The sequence below is a fragment of the Panicum virgatum genome, chromosome 3N (assembly GCF_016808335.1).
Source record: "Panicum virgatum strain AP13 chromosome 3N, P.virgatum_v5, whole genome shotgun sequence".
In the NCBI taxonomy this organism is placed as follows: Eukaryota; Viridiplantae; Streptophyta; class Magnoliopsida; order Poales; family Poaceae; genus Panicum; species Panicum virgatum.
In genome coordinates, this window is record NC_053147.1 from 38,224,156 (window position 1) to 38,247,130 (window position 22,975).

The following is a 22,975-nucleotide window of genomic DNA, read 5'->3' on the forward strand; positions in this document are numbered from 1 at the left end:
GCCCAAAGGATAAAGCCCACAAGATAAGATCAAGATACTTCGGGGCTAAGCAAAGCAAAGAGAGATTTAAGGAAGGATTTTCCATACAATCCTTTTCCTCGAAGAAATCTCGAAGATAACGACGTCTAATGGGGTGCAATCGTGAAAGGCATAAACTCTAGAAGACTCCAGGAGACTTGGGGAGAAAGGAGGACACGAGGCGGCGAAGAAATGGGCCAGGCCGGCCGGCCTGGGTCCATTGGGCCGGCCGGACCAGCCCCTTTTTGTGGCGGAACTACCAAAGGGTGTTCGACTTGCTTCAGGGTACTTTCGTCCAAAGGGGGGCATCGTGACAGGGCGTTGCCACTGAGTAGGTGGGGTATCGAGGGATCGGATTGGAGATTTTGAGTTTAAAGATGCTTTTCATTGAGATTCACATCTATCTTACTTCACTACATCTAGCTGGAACTACAACATATGCATGATCTAGGTGATCTAGATTGGTTATCTCTAACTTTCTCTTGCTACCTTCGGTGTTTGTCGTTTTTAGTAGATTAGATTCATTTTTCACCATCTCAACACAAAGGAATCTCTATGGTAGTAGATTGTTTCTTGTATCTTTGGTTCCGTGGATTGATAAACCTTGGGGGAATACTCTAAGGGAAAAGCTACACGATCCGTGCGCTTGCGGTACGTAAATTGGCGCTCTAAGGAGCGTCAACAAGCTTTTCTGGCGCCGTTGCCGGGGAACCATCGATTTAAGATCCAATCTTACTTGCATTCGTAAATATTTCTTTTTCTTGATTTTTTTTGACCTTTTTAGATCTCTTATTTTTTTTCTGAGCTAACTAAAAAAATGGATCTATTCCACGAAAATCAATCTAATCTAGAGTTTGCTTTATTTTGTTTTATTTTTCTTTTATGTTTTAGATCTTGTATATTCATCTTTTAGATCTAGTATATATTTTTCTTTTTCACTGACCCCTAACAGGAGATGGACGGGAGCCTCTCCAACAAACCCGAAAATTTTGTGGTTGATCCAGAAAAAATTTATAGGCAAAGGAGACGAGAAGCACAATCAAGGAAGCCGGAACTAGTAGATCCAAAAGTCGAAGCCATCGTCTTCACCTCAAGCAACTCCACCAACAAGTCCAAAGGAGGCGCCACTTCACCAAGGGATGGCACTACCGGAGCAGGAGCGTACGATCGGAGAGCTATGCACTCCGGACGTTCGGGACTTGCCGATCCAAAATCTCGACAACATCGGAGTTCCGTTCGAGATCAAGACTTGAATCATAAGGATGGTGCAAAGCTCGCCCTTCACTAGAAAAGAAGACGCTAATCTACATCTTCAAGCGTTCCTCCAACTATGCCGCACCTTCGACATGCAAGGGATGACTCAAGATCAAATAAGAGCGAGGCTCTTTCTGTTCTCTCTACTTGGGAGAGCGCTGCAATGGTTTCATTCTCTACCACCGCGCACGGTGCAACATTGGGAGTCCTTGATGAAAGAGCTCATGACAGAGTTTTACTCGCCGGGCAAGACCCAGATTCTGCGCAACAAGATTGCAACATTCGCGCACGCCCCGACGGAGAGTATTGCGGAAGCCTATGAGCGCTTCAACGACTACATCCATGCCGTACCTCATCACAAGTTCTCAAGGGAGGATGTGGTCCAGAAGTTCTATCAAGGCCTCACTACTGCATCAAGGGGGATCATTGACGCATCGGCCGGAGGTTCTATCATTGAGCTCACGCCTACTCAAGTTTTCAAGCTATTCAAGAAGGTGGCAGACAATGACGCATGGGCATCATCGGGGCGCCTACAACCACTCCAAGCCGTGGGCGCCGCGAAGAGTGTATTGCAAGTGGAACGTGAAGAAGTACTAGAAGGGAAGATCGACTCGCTCATGACAAGGTTGGAGAAGATGGAAGTGGAAAAGAGAGAAGCACAAGCTATTGATTTGAAGGCGGCCGAAGCAAGGTCTACGTGTGAAGAATGTGGAGAGTACGACCATGTCCAAAAGAATTGCCCGGAGGAAGCCAAGATGCTTGACTACATGAAGAAGGGAGAATGGATTCCGCCACCCAACTTCCGCTACGGGCAAGGTAGACCCCAATTTAATGCAAGCTCTTCCATTCAAAACTCAGTGCCTCTTCATATACAATTGAAGGAGTTCATGGAGGAGCAAGGCAAGATCAACAAGGACACCGTCACCAAGTTCAAGGCTATGGACAAGATCTTGGAGAACATTGATGGCAAGGTGACGGAGGTCGGGAGCTCTAACCATCAAGTACTCAACATGATGAAGATGCTAGAGATGCAAGTAGCCCAGCTCGCCGGACGCCTATCTAGCAACGAAGGAAAATTGCCCGGGCAACCTCAAAGTCCGGAGACGGCTAAGGCAATTCAAACTCGCTCGGGAAAGGAGACCGAGGAACCCGAACATGCAGCGGGAGCAAGGAAGCCTAAGCCAAGAGTTGAAGTGGGGACCATCATCAAGGAGAAGGCACCTACTCCTATGCTAGAGATAGTCACCGAAGAACCTGAACATGCAGCGGGAGCAAGAAAGCCTAAGCCAAGAGTTGAAGTGGAGACCATCATAAGGAGAAGGCACCTACTCCTATGCCAGAGATAGTCATTGAAGAGCCGGAGTTTGAGCTAGATGATATAGACACCAAGATTATACCGCCAAGGCCACGATACCGCAATGGTAAACATGAAGATGAGCAATTCAACAAATTTGTTGACATGGTACGCAGTTTGAGCATCAACATGCCGCTCTTGGACGCTCTACAAGTTTCGACGTATTCTCGCTACTTCAAAGACATCATGGGGAACAAGCGCGAGATACCGCCAAGCACTGTCAAGCTAACCGAGGAATGTAACGCGGCAATCGCTAATGAAGCTACTGAAAAGAAGAGGGACCCCGGATGTCCTACCATCCCGTGTTCCATTGGATCTCTTGTGTTCGAAAGAGCACTTTGTGATCTCGGTGCAAGTGTGAGCGTCATGCCAAAGAATGTGTTCGAGAAGCTACGCTTACCTGAGCCGGAGCCCACCGCCATGTGCCTAGAGTTAGCGGACAATTCCGTTTGCTATCCTTTGGGAATCGCCGAAGACGTGCCCGTGAAGATTGGAGAACACTTAGTCCCTGTTGACTTTGTGATTCTCGATATGGGAGAAGGGAGCAAGGCGCCTCTCATACTTGCGAGGCCTTTCATCAAGACCGCAAGGGCGAACATTGATGTTGGCAAGGGGGAGATAAAGTTCGACATCAATGGCACCACAAGTGAATTCTAGTTTCATCCACGCCTCGAGGTATGCAACAGGATCAATGTCAAATATGTTCCGCCTCACCGCCGTATCACAGAGGAGAAGCCAAAGAAAGAGGAGGAGCTGAACAAGAAGGAAGTGAAGAAGGAGATAGAAGTCGTCGCGTCCATCGCGACAAAGAAAATCGCTGCACCCGTCAAGAAGAAAGCTAAAAGCCCGCCTGTGAAGACCAAAAAGACGACTAACCTAGAAGACAAACCCGCACCATAGATTGTGCGTAAGTGGGTACCCAAGACTGCAGCGCCATCACCGAGCGTTGGTCCGAAGTGAAGAAGAAGAAAGTCTAGCTATAGACTATAAACGAAGCGCTTTGCGGGAGGCAACCCGTTCGTCGAGTCAAGAATAAAGCTGCCGGGAGTTCAACCCGTTTGTCGAGCAAGAATAAGCTGCCAGGAGGACTACCCGCGAGAGGTTTGGGTAAGTGAGTTGAGAATTTTGCTACACAAGGACATGATATACTTTTGAACAATTGGTCGTTCGGTCGAACAATTCGATTTGGATTTTATTCGCTTGGTCATTTCGATGTTGTTTCTTATTTTAAACCAATGACATGAGCCATAATATGATTTATTTGCCTCTTCTTGAGAAAGCCACATCCAAAATTCCACACCCATTTTTGGTGACCGTCCTGTCCATGACGGCCGGACCAAGTTGAGATAAAACACACGAGTAGAGCCGCGCTATGTTTATATTATTTAAATTCTTGATGCGTAGGTTTGCACAAACATAGAGAGAATTTTCAGTTTCAATACCATAGGACTAGAATTTTCCTAACCTTAATTATTCTCTTTTTCAAAAATCTCTCTCTCGTTTTGGCAAAAATTAGAACCTAAACCCAAGACCCACGGTTGAATTCGAGATTATTTGCTATCAATTCATGAAAGTGAACGGTTCCGGTGCAAACAAAATTAATGTAGTCGGGAAATATTTTTCGACTTACAAATGTAAAGATGTTTCAATTCCCCTCTGATTATTCATTTAAGCTCATTGAATGCTTTGAGTCAATTCTGAAATTTCGAAGTTAGAAGATGATTAAACATCTAAGCATGATTTGGAGAGGGTTTATGTGCTTGATTAACATCCATTGACCAAAGTGAGTTCACGGGAAGGAATTGTGCTCTCTACCTACCACCTCATGCAAATAATCCAAAGGAGGGAGCAGCCATGCATGGGAAGGACATGTGATTTTCAGCAAAGATGGCACCATGTGATGAATGAATAAGCATGGGACAAGGTGAATGACACAAAGTGAAGAAATAATGTTGCAAGTGGACATCAAAGGCAAAGAAGGAGTAGTTCACAGGATTTAGACGGTGCAAAGCATGAAAGATGTACTGGACAGAAGCAAATAATTGTACCAGCAAGCCACCAGAGAAAATTGAAGTGGAGGAGAGCCAAAAATGCCCTAGGCCGGCCGGCCGGCCTGGCCCCTTTTTAAGTGCTCTGGTGCTCCCCTTTGACAAGTACGCTCCTCACTCAGTTCATTGCTTATGTTCTTCAAGTTCTTCACCCAGAAACATCAGTTAGAGCCCTGAAAAATTCGTCCACCAAAATCTATTCCAAAAATCTCCGAAAATTTGCCACAAATCCTAGTTTGCTCCACTCTTCGATATATTGTTCTCCCGCTGGCAAGAAACCCCCGGTGTGTTTGTTTTTGAGTGTGTGTGCAGCAAGGAGTCACCATGAGTGGCATCATGAGGTTCATCACCGGGAGGAGAAGGATGCGTTCATCGACATCCGACGCATCGGCAAGTTCTTCGCGGAGGCACTCGGTCTCCGAGTCTCCGCGGAGCATGGAGGAAGACAACCCCGCACCGAGGAGCGACATGTTGCTCCTTGGTGGGATGAGAGACCCGAGAAGCTCCTCCATGAGATTCACCGAAGGGATGCCACCTCCTCCACGGCGTTCGACAAGGTCATCCGCACCACCACCATACAAGCCCAAGAATTCAGAATATGAGTTTATTATCTTGTCGAAGGAAGAAGAAGAAAGGCTTAAGTTCATGATGGGAAGGCTGCGAGCAAATTATGACTTTGATGATGAAGCATTGGAGAAGTTGGGATTTCATCATGACATCTACCAACTCTTGGAGAACATCGGTTGGAAGTTATTTTCCGACGGTGTCACGGTAGACATGCAAGAAGAAGTGGCTTTGGAGATGTTCATGACACTGGAGAAAACAACGGAAGTGGTGGATGATGAAGAAGTTCCATGTCTGAAATTTCGGCTCAAAAATGAAGAAAAAATCATCACCTTTGGAGAAATAGGGAGTTTGCTCGGATTCAAAAGTAATGCATATGAAATGGTGCGAGTTGAAGATGGAGAGCTTGATGAATTTTGGACAAAGATAGCAAAAGATGTCAACCGCCAAAGGAAGAATATAAGTAATGTGACCCTCTAAATATTCCACTCTTGGTTGAGCAAAAGAATTCTCGGGAGGATGAGAGAATCAAAGGTCACCGACCAAGAATTAAATTGGAAGTATGCTGCATTGGTGAAGAAGCAAGTGATTGATCCCACCTACATCATGGTTGAAAGGTGGATTTGTGAAGCATCATCCGGTACGGGAGAAGTTGGTTCGGGGTGTTATCTCACAATGATAGCCCGAGCCATGAATCCAGGGTTACGAGTGATCCAAAAATATTATGTCCCGGGAAGAGATATTGGGATTGAACATTTGAGGCAAGGCCATTATATCGGGGGGGATGAAAAGAAGGGATTCACTCTTTCTGAGATGATATTTCCCTCCCCGATCAAAGGCTGAAATTATTCTCAAGAGGGAGGACTGACTGGCGAGTTGAAAATATTGGAAAAGGTGAAGAAATCAAAAAGAGGAAAGTTAATTGAAGGAACATCGCCATCGTCACAACAAGAAGTCTTGGAAGTAGACCTCCCACCGCCAAGTTCCGCTATTGGAGGAATGAATTTCAAGGTGCATCAAGTGGACAAGGATACCCGCAAGGATGGATGAGTCAATGGGAAGGGAACCAAGATCAAGCATGGGGGCATGCTGCGGCGGCGCCCCCACCATTTAGCAACTACGGCTACCCACCCCCGTCATACCAAGGAGAGATGCCCGACCCATCATTTGGAGCACAATACTTTGACCTCCCTCGACCGGAACAAGGAATGAGAATCATGGGTGCCTATGCAAGAAGAAACATGGAAGACATAAACGCCATCCGGAGGCACACAAGCCAACTAGAAGATGGAACTGCGGGAATGGCATATCAAATTGGACTTCTAGTCCTGGCGCCACCGGAACAATTTAATGGAGGAACATTTCAGCAGTATTATGACCAAGGATACAACGCAAGAGCCAATCAAGGAGAGTGATCGACGACAAGACCATGAATAAAATGCTCGCACGTGTGGTTTGGATTTTTCTATTTCTTTTCATTTATTTTCAGCATGTGGGCAAGCTTGTGTGTGCGTAGCAATTTTCTGTTTTATTTATTTTTCAGCATGTGTGCAATTTGCTTTCTTTTGTTTTCATCACCATGATAAATAAATGCATCACCCACGCTTTAATGTTATGGTTAGTAATGATGATAGAAAGTTTGTGCCATGATAAAATATGATGATCGTTGCCGCCTTGTCTACTTTCTTGTGCTTGGTTTATGCATGATTAAACTAATGCTCTCTCTAATATGATCTAAAAATTAATCAAATGCCGGCTAATTCAATTGTGGAGGTTATGATAAATTAAGACCCATATCTTTTATTCTTGCTCTCTTACTTAAGCTTGTCAAGGAAAATTTAATTTGGATTTAATTTTGAGCTAACCTTGTCAATGATACCTTTTGCAATTGCTCTACCCTTCTACAAGCCTAAATGATATATCATAACAAACCATAGAGCAAGAATTATTTTCAGGTGAATTAATTCAGGATTTATCTTCTTTGGTACGAGACTAAGAAGCTGATCATTCTGTATTTTTGTGTACCTCTCTTTTGCTAGCCATTCTATCCATGCATTGTGAGTTTCTATACCGGGAACATCGCAAACCTCGCTGGATATCCACCCTTAACCAAAAACATCTTTTTGTGAAACACCTCCTTGACCACAACCTATATATTGAGTATATATTTTTATTTCGACGTCAAAACAGTGGAATCAAGAGCAAAATTCAGAAAAACATAATCTTGGGAAGCATCAAAGAGTTCGCATAAGAAAAATCCGAAGAAGTGGAGGCCTACAGGCAGTAGGCCGGCCGGCCCAACACCCCTAGGCCGGTCGGCCTGACCCTTTTCCTCCTCTGTTGGCTTCAATCTTTCACGAGGAGATGCTCCCTTGAATTCCAAAGTTGAGTCCAGAGAATTGATAAAGGTTTTGTGCACTCACTCCATCAAGTTATCGTCACTTCATTGCTTGAGGACAAGCAAATGTTCAAGCATGGGGGGAGGTGGAGTAAGTGCATTGTGTTGCCAATGGTTCTGAGGAGCAAAAAGAAAGAAAGAAAAAAAAGGGAGAGAGAAAATAAAAAAAATGAATGATGATGAAAAGCTCCTCGGTTCCTTTAGCTTCATTAAACTCCAGGTACTTTGAAGATTACTCTATACTCAATTATTCCAACCATGTGCAATCCGATAACAAGGACTTCAGTTGTGCCTTGGGATCAACCGTTGCCATTTGCACATGTCCACCATCTAAAGTGTGTGTTCCATTCTCTCCCTCTCCATAAAGAAATTATTTTCCAATGGTCTTTTTGACGAGTCTCGGTAAATCCATAAGAAGTATTTCTTGTTTTGATAATATCTTGATTATAATATCTTTTGTTAGGACTAACCTTTCCAGAGCTCCAGATAAAGCCTCACACATACATATGAGAGAAAGAAAGGAGAAAGTTCTAGCAAGTTTGAGAGACAAGATGAGCTGAGAGTTTCCATGAGCAAATTGCAATGAGGTTTAAATTATTGATCTTGGTTTAGCATTACTTATGGAACTTACTTTCTTAATTCTGAGACTTGTTTAATTTTGAGAGCATGTGCTTAATAATTGTGGGGAAGCATTTAACTTGTATCTACCTTCCACATTGAAAAAGCTGGTTACAACTTGAACTATTAACTGCAAAATATTTTTGGGAGCATTGTGTTTTCTCGTGTATGATCAAGTGTAGGGATTGGACACTGAAAGGCAATGCTGATTTTTATCAAAGACTTACTCGAGGACGAGCAAGGTTTAAGCATGGGGGAATGTTGGCGCTGCTTAAGTATCCATTTTATCCCCTGTTTAACTTTGATAATGGCATGAATTTAATATCAAAATCACTAACCATCCTAACCTCGGCCCAATTATTGGTCGTTTTCGCGTTTTCACATATATTTTGGAGGTACTTCATTTTTGCAGGTTTTTGACCAATTTTGGAGCATGAAATGACGAGGCCCACGATCACGCGATGACACGAAGAAAGACGAAGGCCAAAGCCCGAACAAAGGACCGAAGGCCATGATGATTAGAGGCCCGTTCATGCACATCCACCCTCCAATGAAGCCCAAAGGACAAAGCCCACAAGATAAGATCAAGATACTTCAGGGCTAAGCAAAGCAAAGAGAGATTTAAGAAAGGATTTTCCATCCTATCCTTTTCCTCGAAGAAATCTCGAAGATAACGACGTCTAATGGGGTGCAATCGTAAAAGGCATAAACTCTAGAAGACTCCAGGAGACTTGGGGAGAAAGGAGGACATGAGGCAGCGAAGAAATGGGCCAGGCCGGCCGGCCCAGTCCCTTTTTGTGGCGGTTCGGCCTCCCCTTTGACCTAGGGTTTGCTGAGGCTATTTAAAGACCTCTACCCAAGGTTCACGGGGAGATCAATTCGGAAGACGACGCCAAGGAGCAGAGAAGATAGAGGGACACCTCTCGGAGAGCCGAGGGTCGTGCTAGTTGTCTAGGGTTTGCCCTAGCCAATGTGGGAACCTTGCAAGGAAGACCACGTCGGAGTTCTGGAGCTAGGATCATCAAGATCAAGGTAGGGCCCCGGTTGTGATCTTGTGATGTACAATCATTCATGGTGAAGTTATTTGTGATTCCGAATGTTTAGCGACCATGTTCTCTCTTTCGATTTCGTTCTTTTCTTTGGGTTTGCTTCATCCTAGATCTATTATCGAGATAGATCGCTTAGCATGATCTTGTAGTCATGGTGGCTAGAGGTTCATGGCGGAACTACCAAAGGGTGTTTGACTTGCTTCAGGGTACTTTCGTCCAAAGGGGGGGCGTCGTGACAGGGCGTTGCCACTGAGTAGGTGGGGTATCGAGGGATCGGATTGGAGATTTTGAGTTTAAAGATGCTTTTCATTGAGATTCACATCTATCTTACTTCACTACATCTAGCTGGAACTACAACATATGCATGATCTAGGTGATCTAGATTGGTTATCTCTAACTTTCTCTTGCTACCTTCGGTGTTTGTCGTTTTTAGTAGATTAGATTCGTTTTTCACCATCTCAACACAAAGGAATCTCTATGCTAGTAGATTGTTTCTTGTATCTTTGGTTCCGTGGATTGATAAACATTAGGGGAATACTCTAAGGGAAAAGCTACACGATCCGTGCGCTTGCGGTACGTAAATTGGCACTCTAAGGAGCGTCAACAGCGACGCGCGTGCAGGGTGACGCGGGCTGAGAGGGAGCTGGGCCGCGTGCGCGAGGGAAGGACCGGGCTGCGGGGATGGTGGGTGAGTCGGGCTGGAAAGGGGATGTGGGCCACGCGCTGGGAAGGGAAAGCGGGCCGCGGGGAAAGAAAACGGGCCGGGCCTGGGTGGGCTGCTGGCTGGTTTAGGTTTTTCTTTTTCTGGCTTCCTTTTCTATTTCTTTTTCTTTTCAAACTCAACTCAAATTATTTGAATTCAAACCCTAAGCACTCAACTAAATAAAACTTATGCTCCAGCATGAATGCATAAACAAGTTAAACCTAAAATAAATTTTAATTACTTGTGAAAGAAAATTAATTTAAATGCAAGGCTAAGCATATAAAACCTTAGAAAATTAAATAAAGCCAATTAAATTTATTATTAAATACTGAAATTTAAATTAGGGTGTTACAGCATCGCTGTCGTTTCATCTAGAAATATTGTTGGTAATGTTAGTCGAAGCATTATTGGCTTATGGTCCTGTTCATGGTGGATTAAAAGCACAATGGCACTCTATTTTCTATCGGCTTCTTAGCCGATAGCTCCTGAGCTTTATTATCATTAATTGCATAAATGTATTTCGGAGAATCAATGAGTTGCTTATACTCATCGAGATGTTGGAAATCGGCCTCATGGCGAACTGTGCTGCTATTCATCTATCATGGCTGATTATTCATTTATCATGCTTTATTCCACTGTGCTGTTATCGCTACTAGTGCCAAGATGAAATCGGCCTGATTGGCCGATCCCCTTTGACCTTAGAAGAATTATTTTCACCTTGTCAGTTGAATGGTCAAACTAACTGGCATGTTTGGTTGACTTTTCCATGCTTGGCGAACACTTGCCATCGGATTCCAGTGTGTTGATTTTTGCGTCAACACCAGCAGGCACCGTACGAGGAAGGAGACTGATGTGAACTATTAGCACGCACAGTCTCAGTGGCGAATCTAGCCTGAACATTTAGAGAGGTCTCATGACCACTCTCTCTTTTCTTGCTCCCCTTCTCTTCTTCCTCCTCTCCTCTTTCTCTTCATTGTTTCATCCTAAAAATGGAGGGGGGCTAGGGGGGTATCCATGGATCTTGGGGAGGTAGGAGGGCTTAATCCTCCCTTTTGAATTGATCCGCCACTGAGCACAGTTCGGCCTGCCAATCTATTGCGACTTACGCCACACCACTATCATCAATCGCAGTTAAATGCTACATGAACATGCAGTTTAGAACCAAGCATAACTCAACATAACATGACATGAAGGTAAAATATTGCAGAAGCACAGGCTCTGGATGACATAACATGACATTTTTTTCGACGCGAGGCGATGCCCCATTTCCATTACACAGAACGGAAATCGAGTCTGGCAACTTAGAGGAGCTAAAAATCTCGCGGGCAGTGCCGGGTATCTCCCACCTCCTCTTTGCGGATGACGCTCTTTTGTTTTTCAAGGCGGAGGCAGCCCAGGCCAGGCAGATCAGAGAGGTGATCAGAAGGTTTGAAGTAGGCACCGGCCAGATCCTGAGCCCGTCCAAGTGTTCCCTCTTGGTTCAGGAGAATTTGGCACAGGAAGAAAAAGTAGAAATTTGCAATGTGCTTGGGGTGGAAAAAGCCCAATTTGAAGCCAAATATTTGGGTCTCCCCACACCGGATGGCCGACAAAAACAAGAGAGGTTTCAACCGCTCAAGGAGAAGTTTGCGAAGAGGATGGCAGCATGGACAGAGAAACATTTGTCCTCGGCAGGCAAGGAAGTTCAGATTAAATTGGTGGCTCAGGCCATACCAACATACATTTTGAGCGTGTTCCAACTATCATCGGCTGTCTGCGAGGAATTGGAACGGCGAATACGAAATTTCTAGTGGGGTGCAGAAAAGGGGCAGCGCAAAACCCACTGGATCGCTTGGGATAAATTTACTCGCTCCCAAGACAGAGGGGGCCTGGGCTTCAGGGACATGAAGATGTTCAACCAAGCACTACTAGCGTGGCAGGCATAGAGGCTTGTGGCCATCCCGGACAGCCTGTGTGCTCGTCTGCTAAAAGCACGATACTACCCAAATGGTGATCTCCTAGACACGGCCTTCCAGTCGGCTGTCTCCTACATGGAAGGCCATTATGTTTGGCCTGGAACTCCTGAAGAAAGGTGCTATTTGGCGAGTTGGTAATGGGAGGTAGATTAAAATCTGGAGGCATGCATGGATCCCTAAGCCAATTTCACTCAGGACAAGAGGATGCATACGGCCTCGTCGTTTAAAATGGGTGCACCGACTGATTGATGAGGATTCTCTCTGTTGGAAGGAGGACGTGCTCAGACATTTCTTCTATCATTTCGATGTGGAGGAAATTCTAAAAATCCAAATTCAACAGAAAGCTGCAGAGGATATGATCGCCTGGCACTATGAGAAAACTGGTCTTTTCTCTGTGCAGAGCGCGTACCGGTTGGGTGTTAGACTGAAAGAACTAGAGGGAAGTTCAGACTCCTGCAGCGCCAACCCAGATGGTGCTAGGCCAGCGTGGAAGAAGCTTTGGAAGCTCCTAGTCCCCCACAAAGTAGGTATAATTGCCTGAAAGTTGATCCAGGGCGCCCTGGCTGCCAAGTGCAATAAGAAGAAAAGAAGGCTTGCCCAGGAGGCTACTTGTGACCTGTGTGGAAAACAAGATGAATCTGAACATCATGCGGTTGTCAGCTGCGACCATGCCACCGCCCTGAGGGAGGCGATGAGGGAATTCTGGGCCTTGCCGTCTGAGAATATGTTGACATTCAATGGCTCGGAGTGGTTATTGTTGCTCATGGACAGGTTGGAACGTGTGGTAGCGGCTCAATTGTTGCTGATCCTTTGGAAGGCATGGTTTGTGCGTAACGAACTAACACATAATGGCAGATGGCAGCCCATGGCGCGATCGGTCAGCTTCCTGACCAGCTACTGGGACACTCTGGCTAATATTCGTTTGGGGAACGCAGAGGATATTAAAGGAAAGCTGTCGGTGATAGGAACTACGGTCCTTGTGCGTGAGCGTACACCATCCTAACAACCCTGGATACCCCCGACTCCCCGAGGTCGGGTTGGGTGAAGATCAATACTGACGGAGCTTTCTCAAAGGCGTCGAGTGAAGCTGGCATTGGTGTTATCATCAGGAATAACAGGGGCCGGGTTTACACTACTATTGACACTACAAGCGTGTTTAATATCGTGACAATTTGACACGTTTTCAAAAGTGTTTCATGAAACGTATTTACGAGCCGACATAGAGACGCGTTGAAGCGGTGTTACTACTAAAACATATCTACAGGGGGGTTTTCTTGTAACGGGTGGGAGGTCCTAGCGATACCCTCCTAGCCTTGATGAAACGACGCAGCTGTGTGCCTCCGCCGTAGCCCTCCCTGGCCTTCCTCGGCCTATCATAGTTCCTCGCAAGGTGCTAGAAACCCCGGCAACACAAGCATCTGGTTGGGAGCTTGAAGTTGGCTACCTTGTGGTTGTAGGAGAGGCAGTTGAAGCGGTCTTCGAGCACGACAGGTAAACGGTGAGTCGACTCGGCCAGTGCGGCTTAAACTTGGTGCTTGCCTAACGTAGTCGGCTGCCGGGGCAGCATAGTCTGCCAACCTTCAGCATCTGATGGAGAGGCATGACGGTTGCGGGGTAGTCGCGGTCCCAGGCGCTGGTGCACTGGGATGCGACGGATGGTAGTGGGCGGAGGCCGGTCGTCGCACCTCAGGTAGGGAAGGCCGACAACAAGCTACGGACATGGACACCCGCTGGAGCCCCGAGAGCCCTCCCACTGGTAAGCCACGGCGCTAGGGTGGCTGCTGTGGGTAGGGCGACCAAGATCTGGTGAACTCCGCGAGATCTTAGCCTTGGTAGTAACAGCCCAAGGTGGCGGCGGTGCCGGGGAAACTTGAGGGTGCGGTGCCCGCATGCCAGCCTCGAGGCGCCTAGTTGCATCGGTTGCGACATCTTCTCCACCTCCATCGCCGCTTAGACATGGGGCCACCGTCAGGTGCCGGCCGGCACTCTGACCACGATGGAGCGGACATGCAGCTAGGGGCGAAGCTATGTTGACTCCAGGGGGTGCTCGGGCACCCACGTCAGAATGAAAACTCAATGTTAATCATCAAATTTCCACCTCATAAATTTGAGAGCTAGCACCAGAACCATGAACAAGGCACCCCCTTGATTCAGCTCTAGCTTCGCCCCTGATGCAGCATGTCAGGGACAGCCGGTGTCAGGGCGCGGCGTAGGAGGAAAACCGCAGTAGGACACAGGAGAGTCAGAGCCGGATCCGATAGGAGGGCTACCATTCCAGTGCTCTCCTTTGGCACGGCCCTGACGGTCGGGGTAGAAGAGCGCTGCATCAGGAGAGAGGCGCGCAGCACGTTAGAGGTCGGAGATGTCGCAGGGGTGAAGGTGGCTGCCGGGGCTGGAATGGTGGCCGGCGGGGTCGCCGCGAGCTTGCCCAATGGTGAGGGTGAGCGAGGGGGGGGGGGGGGGGGCATATCTGACGTGCTTGACCGAAGCGCACAACATAGGGGCAAGGCTTGCTAGCACGGCGTGGCAGCAAGGGCTGCAAGCCGCACCGCAACGATGACGAGCCACATGCCCCACACTGCGAGCAGGGGCAAAGCTATATATAACATAGCGGGTGCTGATGCACCCACAAAAATAAGAAAAATCATTGGTTAAGTATAATATTTCACCATATATGCACCTTCCACAGCTCAACTCTATGCATCTGCAATGTAGGTGCACCTCCCTTCAATTTGCACTAGCTTCACCATGGCCCCCGTGTAAACCGCGATGAGCAACAGAAGCAACGATGCGCGCGGCGGTGGCTGTAGTACTTGGGGTGCGGTGGGTAGCGCTGCAGATGTAAAGATTTGGTAGGTCATAGCCAGTTCTCTGTCTTCCCTAGCTTTAGCGCGCGACTGATGTGGGTTGATCCGTTAACCAAGATCTAGTGATATTATTAACAAACAACCATGGCATATGAACAAACAATTATTTGGCCTAAAAAATGTGGTAAATGTCTTTCAGATGGTGAAATAAGCAGCTGGATTAAAGGAAAATAATTGATTGAAATTTTTTTCATGTGTTACTTTTGGTTTATACTGCTGATTTTTTTTTGAAACGAACCAGGCAGGAGAGCCGCCGATTATATTAAAAAGAAGATGAAAGCTCAGATTGAGCAATACAAGAAAAAGAAAAGAAAAACACAACAACCTAACACCAAACCTCTCAACAAACATATCACACTACTCAACACACACCGCCATTATACTGCTGATTAGATCTTGTCTAGATTTCTGGCGAGCAGCTTGCGTGCTGAAATAACGTCATGGAAACAACTTCACCAAAATCAAGTGTACACCAGAAGCAACTAAACCTGCAATAGAACACGTTGTAAAGTAACCGAAGGGCTACCCATACACAATACAATACACTATTAGGCACTTTGGTGTGCAGAAACTGTCACACTGCGTTAAAGATGGGAGACAGACACATGAATCTCCATTTTACAAAATCTCTGGCTACTGCGAAATTTGAAACAAAGAGTTACACAAATACAAATGCTGGTTTAATGTACAAGAGGGGACCGACTCGATTATGTCCTATACACTCATCTCAGTCTTTGTAACCTCAATACCTGTGAGCACCTTTATTAGCACGGCTTAACCGCGGACTAACCTAATAATTTGAGTGGCTAAAGATCGAAGAATAAACTCGAACCTATATACGCGTGCCATGGCTACACCTACATGGTTGTTGTACGGGGAAGTTAACGGTCATCAATGAGCATGGTGTTCATGATACTTCACTATAACAAAACTCGAATAAGATTAATCCCAGGGGAGATGGATCCTCGGATGCATATATAGTGATCCATATATGCATCTAGCTATCACGTTGATCGTGATGATGAGCAGGGAAGATGCCGTCCATGCTGCTCCCTCCGCTGCTGCCGGAGTTGAACATGGCGTCGGCGAGGTCCATCACCGGGAACTCCGTGTCCCTAGTCCCTGAGGCGGCCGGCACGTCCATCTGCGCGCTGCTGCTCCCCTCGCCGGCGCTGGGGCTAATGAGTGTCGACGGCATCCAGCTGATGCCGAGCTGGATGGCCGTGGATAGCGCCGGCGTAGGATGCTCAGCAGCGGGCGCCATGACGAGGTCCTGGCCGGCGAGGATCGCTGCCGCCGATGAGCTGGTCGGGGAATTGGTTAGCATGCTGGCGGCGGCGCTGGAGACGGCAGTGGTGGTGGGGGCTGGGAGGGTGAGGAGCGGCATCGTGGAGGTGAGGCAGGTGTGGTTGCCGCAGTAGGTGACCTCGTACATGAATGGGTCGTCGTCCAGGCGCTGCACCTTCTTCTTGGCCTCGCAACCGTAGTAGTTCTTGTGGGTGCACCTGTAGTAGCTCCTGAGGATTGAAACGTACATGCAAAGATGCAAATCAGTCAAGCACACCGTAGTTAGTTCTCAATGCAAGAAACAAAATGAGTAGTTTTTGAGTTTTGATGAAAACACATCTTGTAAGCTCATTCAGTGTTGTTGCCATAGGAGCACGGTAATGATAGATTCTAAACGGTGTAAATGGAGTAGATGCCATGCTGGATTTGAAATTTGAAAATTGCTAGACACACTGAAAGGAAAATGTGGATGCTGTGGAGTACGCACGATCTGCGAATTTGTCGCCTGTTGGAGCTATTTTGTTTTCTCACGGTTTCTTCTGTGGTGGGTAGCTCTTGCCTAGGAGCGACGGTGCATGACATGGACTCTTGACATGATTTTGTCAAAATATTTTCTCGCGCACACATTATTGACAGGACACGCACGAGCCAGGTGAAAGGTATAATAATAAAGGCAACAACAAAACAAGGCGATATATATATTTTACGACGACGACTAATTAATGTTCTTTGGGTGGACTTTGCATGCACCAGCTCGATGATCTGGTCATCGATGCTGCCCTTTTGAAGTGGGAAAGTAGGAAAAGTGAAGCAATCAAGGCAAACTTTAAGTCCAATGTGAACGACCCCAACCATGCGAACATATAGGAAATGGTGTGGAAGCATGCTTGATGACTTGCTTGAATCTTCCAGATCAACGACGACAATTAATACCTTAATAGTAAGGCAGACAAATATTCACCAATTCATGCATGAGCTATGAGCACATACGAAGTGCTTCAGCCAATGAAATCATTTTACTTGTGATATAAGTTAGATTTTTTACTATTGACACGAGATTGACAGTATTGACTTATTAGCAGTACTACTATGATCTCTGTGTCCTCTCCTAACTTTTGTACTGGTACAAGAACTAAGCTAGCTATTGGAAGCTGCAGATATCAATAAACACAGCCAGACAAAGAGCCATTAGTATCGGGGCCTATTTTGTACCGGTTGCTTTAAACGGTACAGGCTGGCCACAGGCCACTAAGTACACCACCCATAAAAAAAATACAAACGATTGTGAGGATTCAAACCCACAACCTTAGGTTTCCGGTGTAGCTTTCTTTGCCATCACACACCTATGCATCACATATAACTATGTGTGAGATGCTTCTTCTTTTGAAGTAACTCATGGGACCTAGTACCGGACGAAGACACCGACCGGTACTAAATGTCACTCTTTAGTACCGGTTGGTGTCACGGACCGGTACTAAATGACCGTGCCATTTTAGTATCAGACCATAACATCACCTGGTACTAAAAGTTCTTCAATGATCGGAAATTTCTACTCAATACTAATTTCGCACGTTAGTACGGGATGAAAATACATCCGGTACTAAGGTGTTGGACGAATGCTCATTTTTCATGTAGTAAAAATTCTGGGTCTCAAACAAAACCCAAGACTTTTTGAACTTTTAGGCCCTGTTTAGTTCCTAAAAAATTTTGCGCAGTACCTGTCACATCGAATATTCGGACACATGCATGAAGCATTAAATGTAGTTGAAAAAAATAACTAATTACACAATCTAACTGATTAGCACGGGCTGAATCTTTTAAGTCTGATTAGTTCATAATTGGACATTATTTGTCAAGTAACAACAAAATACGTTATAGTAATAAAACTCAAACTTTTTCACCAACTAACCACCCTCTCGTTACGTACCTTGGATATCTGGAGCCAAGGATATCCTTCTGGCCGTACTTGCGCCATGTGTAGCCATCGTCCGGTGGCAGATCCGTGTTGCCCGTCCGCTGCACCGGTACCATCATCGTCATCCTCTCCCCGCTTTCCCTCCTGCGATTAACAAAAGGTGATCTTGATTAGTTTACTCCTCCCATGACTTGGCACGCAGTTTTGGGCCGGGAATTGAAGCGTCGTCGGTCGCCGTCGCCATAGGAGAACAAATACCCAGGCGAGGTGCGTGCGTGGAAAATTCGCTGGCTCTTTCCATGCGATGACGTGGTAAAGGGTCTCCGTTCGCCCGGGTTTGAACTGTTTACCGCCAAAACTAACGAAAAGGGCAAGGACCCTAACGTACGCCCAAGCTAGGCGGCGATCGACGCACGCGCAGCGCAGGTGCGTGACGTACCTCCTCATCCTGTGCTGCCGCGGCTGGACCGGCGGCGACGACCGCGACGACGACGCCTGCCGCCTCACCGGCCCGCCCGACGTGCCCGCGCCGAACATGTCGGGGGAAGTAGTACTAGTGTTGAACGGCGATGGCTCCAGCAGGCGCCCGAGGTGCTGCTGGAACGGCGCTGAAGAAGGCGCGCCGCCGCCACCGAGGAACGGGCGGAGGAGCTCCAGCTGCTGGAGGTGGCCGTGGCTGCTTCCACTGCCGCCATCGCCCAAGGGATGATGCGGCGGCGGCAGTGCCCGCGGGGACAAGTCGTCCGCGCCGTGCGGGTGCGGTCCCAGCATCCGGCTGGCCGCGAGGTAGGCTTGGGCAATGCGCTGGCAGCGCCCGGCGAGGTACGCCGGGTCGTTCTGCTGGGTCGCCTGGAGATCGGCCATGAGCTCCCGGGCGAGCCCGAAGGCATCTTCGATTATCTGCAACACCGCGTCGTCCATGGCCCGCCGTCCAGCGACTACTACAAGCTCCCTTGTGATGCTGTTGCTATCCCGATGGTCGAGACTACCCCCAAGCAGCGCGAGTGGAGGGCCTGGGTGGGCTGCAAGGACGTGCATGAACAATCTGTGATGGTGAGTTGTCGATCGGGGAGGTAGCTAGAGGTTAGGTTATTATCTAGCAGCAGCAGCTAGCTCAAGGACGATCTGTGTTTCATGCTGCCATGGAAGGAGCTTGCTGCTAGGGAGAGTATATAGCTAGGAAACAACGTGGGAGGACGTACGCGGGGGGGGGGGGGGGGGGGGGGGGAGGAGACGAGACGACTCACTCACTGTATGCGGTAAGAAAGCAGGAACAGGTCACTGGTCGTGGTGATTTTACTAGTACAAAATAATAAAACGGAGTATTAGTAATTGCTAATTGGGCGCTGCTGATCTGGTCGCTTTCTCAGCGCTCTCGGCATCGTCAGTTGGGTCATGGGGACGACCGCAGAAGTTGAAAAGGGCGTTCAACGTTGAAGAGAAGGATCTGAATTCCGGCGTCCCTGATATCTCTTCCCTTCTTTGGCCGACGACTCGGTGGAGCTTTTCCTTGGAAGAGTCTACGGCAAAGAGGAGAACCACACGTATTCACCGATGCCCCCTTTCGGGCTTTCGGCACTTGGCCGCAACGCAGCAAAAAGTTAATTACTACCTCATTCGAGCTAGTTCCAGGGACGGTAATAATCGGCTCATGGCCGGCATCGGAAGGATATATATATGTGCTAATTATCCATTCAAAAAGGATATATGCTAATTAGTATCGTCAGTAGTTTAGTGGCAATAATCTAAGAATTCGGTTCGTACCCACTAAAAATGTTCCAAGAGAGACCCCCAAAGTAGTTGTGCCAGTAGTGGCATGCAAGTCAGCTGTGTGCTGCAAGGGATGCAAGAATTTGGTTCTCTATCCATTGTATAATAATGTAATTAATAAGCAAACAGAATGTAGCTTGGTTAATTATGTTCACGGCATATCCATCCGGTTCGGGCCTTAACTCGCTCAGCCCGTCGGTATCAAAAACGTATTTAATCACATCGTTAATCCCAAGATCTGGTGGTCGAGCAATTCGAATATCCTAAATCCTAGTAATATATAGGAGGAACAGTTACTCCTATCTGTACAGATATATTGTATAATCCACATGTTGATTTGTCAATAACCCACTTATTACATACCCTGCCAGATTCACAACCTATTAAAAACTACTATGAACGTACAATCTCCGTTCCAGAATATAGCTATTTTTAGTCGAATCTTTTAAACTTTGACTATAGATGGTAAAAAATTAATAAAGATTGTCAACATAAAAATTATATCAGTTACCACTATCACAACATGTAGTATTTTCTATTAAAAGTAATTATTTCTGAAGATATTATTAGTCCAAGATGATAATGTTTGATTTAATCAAGTCAAAAAGTTGTTATATTTTAGAACGGACGTAGTATTTTTCATAACGGATATAATACCAACATTTTTGGCTGCAATTAATTCGCATGAGCCTTTAAAGAACAAGCTAATTCGCGTGAGCGAAGACCCTCAATTCGAACGACTGTTGGAATTCCTCTTACTCTACATGATCTTCATTCTTGAATCTAATAGCTAGGGGCAAATCGTCTCGCAAAATTTTTGCATTAAATGATTTTTTATTTTCTCTCTAACAAATTGATAAGATATTGAATTACATATGTTGAAGTACTCCCTCGGTCCATGAAGAGTGCAATCTAATTTTTTTAGCAGATTAGTGGTGATGTAAAAAGACTCTCATACCCTCATTTATTTGCCATATATAGAGTTAGTTTTAGCGCGCAAATCAAATCTGACCCTTAATTAGGAAGGTATAGTTGAGATCAGATTTTTAGAATTGCACTACTCTTTGTGGGATTTTTTTTTCAAACACAGAATGACACTTTTCATAGGACGGAGGGAGAAGTATTGATTACACTAACAGTTTGTAAGAGCGTCATTTTTTTCTAGGGCCGGCTGAAAATGCGACCCGCTCCTATAAATATGAGGCTGTTATTGTAGCTTTCGAGGCGCCCCTAGAAACCCGCCTCTAGAAATGATGGCCATTTCTAGGGACTGCTTGCTCCATTATCTACTCCTGAAAATACATTTCTAAAGACGTGCGACGGCACGGCCTGGCCCTAGAAATGATTTTCATGCCCCTACAAATGGTCTCACTAGATGAAGTCAAAGTTTATATCAAAATTGTAAAGGTTGATAAGATCTACTAGTTGTACCGGATCAAATAAATTTTTGTGAAGGAATTTACACTACTAGAAAACAGACCATCGGTGCAGCACAAAAGTACCAGTTGTCATATCACCCAGTACTAATACTTGCATCAGTACCGGCTGCAACGACAGCTGTTACTTTTAGCTCGGACCGATGGACCAAGGTGGCTAGGGAGAACTTTTTGTACCGGGTGATGGCACAGCCCGGTACCAATGATCAAGAATTGGCACCGGGTCGTTTCACAGCCTGGGACCAATAAAAGAGATATATTTTTGGCGCCGGTGAAAACTATCAACCGGTACCAATGACCGATCTCTCGCTCTAAATATTAATTTTTGGCACCGGTCAAAACTATCAACCGATACCAATAGGCGATCTCTTGCCATTTCTCCCCCAAATCCACCTTATAAGCGCGCGCATCGGCCTGGGCAGCTCCGATGCATTTCCGCCACAGCTTAGAGCTCGCCACCGGTCCGCGCGTAACCTACCTTCCTTCCGGGAGACGAGTCCGCAGATGAGAGGAGGCATGGACGCCGCCACGTCCGTCACGCCGGGCACCATGTCCCACATCCTTGCGAACCCGTCACCGGCGACGCCGCCGAGATCCTAGAGCTCGTCGTCCAGGTCGTCGACCTCAAGTCCATCGGCACGGGCAGCCGGTTCAGGTGAGTTCTCAGCTACTCTGCTACCTCATTCTGCTGGATCTGTTCTCCCGCTAGTTTTTGCTCCGTAGGACGGCGGATCTGTACTATTCTTAGCGCGGTTCCTCTGGATTTGGTCGGCTGGTCTGACGAGCATCCGCTTGGATTTGTTGGATCTGGCGTTCGCTCCGGCAACCTGCAGAACCTCGGCCTGATCCGCATCCTCGACTACACCTGCAACGCCCTCCCTCCCAAAAACGACAAGTAAATCCCCTGCATCCTTCGCCTCGAGTGGCCTAATCTTGGGAATTGTTCCCTTATTCGGCGCTTCCCTCGATTCCTAACCTGTGCCATATATACTGCAAGGCCTTGATTATCAGCAAATGCGAGGTTGCATCCCAAGCGCTCGACGCCGAGATCATTAGCGAAGCCAAGAAACAAGAGGAGCCTGCGATTGTCCTCAAGCCCAAGGACGAAGGCGTGGTTCTGTCCAAGCCCGCAAATGCTCCCCTGCCTTGGGTGTTTTCTTTTCTTCTTTTTTGAAATTTTTCTGAAATAGAGATGCATGTGGGATTGTATTGAGTGTGTCAATCTTGTAATTGATTCTTTGAATGATTTGTGAGATTTATGGAATTTGTATCGATTGATTTAATATTTTGTGGTTAATTCTTCGAATGATTGTTGGCACTAGAACGGAAGAAGATACAGAAACGGGAGAGATTCTAGCGAACGGGAGAGGCAGCTGTTGGAACCGGTTGGTAAAACCGGTACCTATGCACCTTAGGCACCGGGTGATTTAGCCGGTGTTTTAGACGGTCACTTTTGGTTCCGGTTTGGGGTACCGGTTGCAAAACCGGTACCTATGCTCATTTTTAACCGGCACCTTTGGTTCTTTTTCTAGTAGTGTTACACGGGTATCCAGATAAGCGAACTTCCAAATCTAGCAGCCCAAAGCAATCCTAAACAAGAAGTCAGAATCCAACTTGATTTCATTCTATAACCAACTGATGATGAACTCAAAGTTTATGTTTTCGGGGAGCAACCGCCGTTTGGGTCGCCGCTTTTGGACGCAAGGCTTGCAAGAACGCACAACCTGACATTGGCCGTT

General features: G+C 46.7%; 2 protein-coding genes and 1 long non-coding RNA gene across 3 annotated transcripts; 1 reads left to right on the forward strand and 2 right to left on the reverse strand.

Moving 5' to 3' along the window:
• Nucleotides 1–15,391: 15,391 nt before the first annotated feature.
• Nucleotides 15,392–18,233, reverse strand: LOC120665908 (probable WRKY transcription factor 14). The gene is made up of 2 exons (XM_039945629.1): nucleotides 18,043–18,233; nucleotides 15,392–16,345 (listed from the first exon to the last, which is right to left on the reverse strand). The coding sequence occupies exons 1-2, from the start codon at nucleotides 18,153–18,155 to the stop codon at nucleotides 15,826–15,828; spliced, it is 633 nt and encodes a 210-aa protein (XP_039801563.1). The 5' UTR covers nucleotides 18,156–18,233; the 3' UTR covers nucleotides 15,392–15,825.
• On the reverse strand, nucleotides 18,181–19,212 carry LOC120667798. Its single transcript, XM_039947794.1, has one exon. It carries the CDS (start codon nucleotides 19,066–19,068, stop codon nucleotides 18,181–18,183), a length of 888 nt encoding a protein of 295 aa, XP_039803728.1. The 5' UTR covers nucleotides 19,069–19,212.
• Nucleotides 19,213–21,686: 2,474 nt separating this feature from the next.
• Nucleotides 21,687–22,524, forward strand: LOC120668158. Its single transcript, XR_005672264.1, has 2 exons — nucleotides 21,687–22,131; nucleotides 22,234–22,524. It is a non-coding gene; the product is annotated as an uncharacterized LOC120668158 (long non-coding RNA).
• The last annotated feature ends 451 nt before the right edge of the window (nucleotides 22,525–22,975 follow it).

What these genes read in the sequence shown, in the direction of transcription:
- LOC120667798 (XM_039947794.1), bottom strand. Translation starts at nt 19,068, where the DNA reads ATGCACGTCCTTGCAGCCCACCCAGGCCCTCCACTCGCGCTGCTTGGG.
- LOC120665908 (XM_039945629.1), bottom strand. Translation starts at nt 18,155, where the DNA reads ATGACGATGATGGTACCGGTGCAGCGGACGGGCAACACGGATCTGCCA. An exon ending in CTTGGCTCCAGATATCCAAG is followed by an intron (nt 16,346 to 18,042) that starts GTACGTAACGAG and finishes TTCAATCCTCAG; the next exon opens with GAGCTACTACAGGTGCACCC.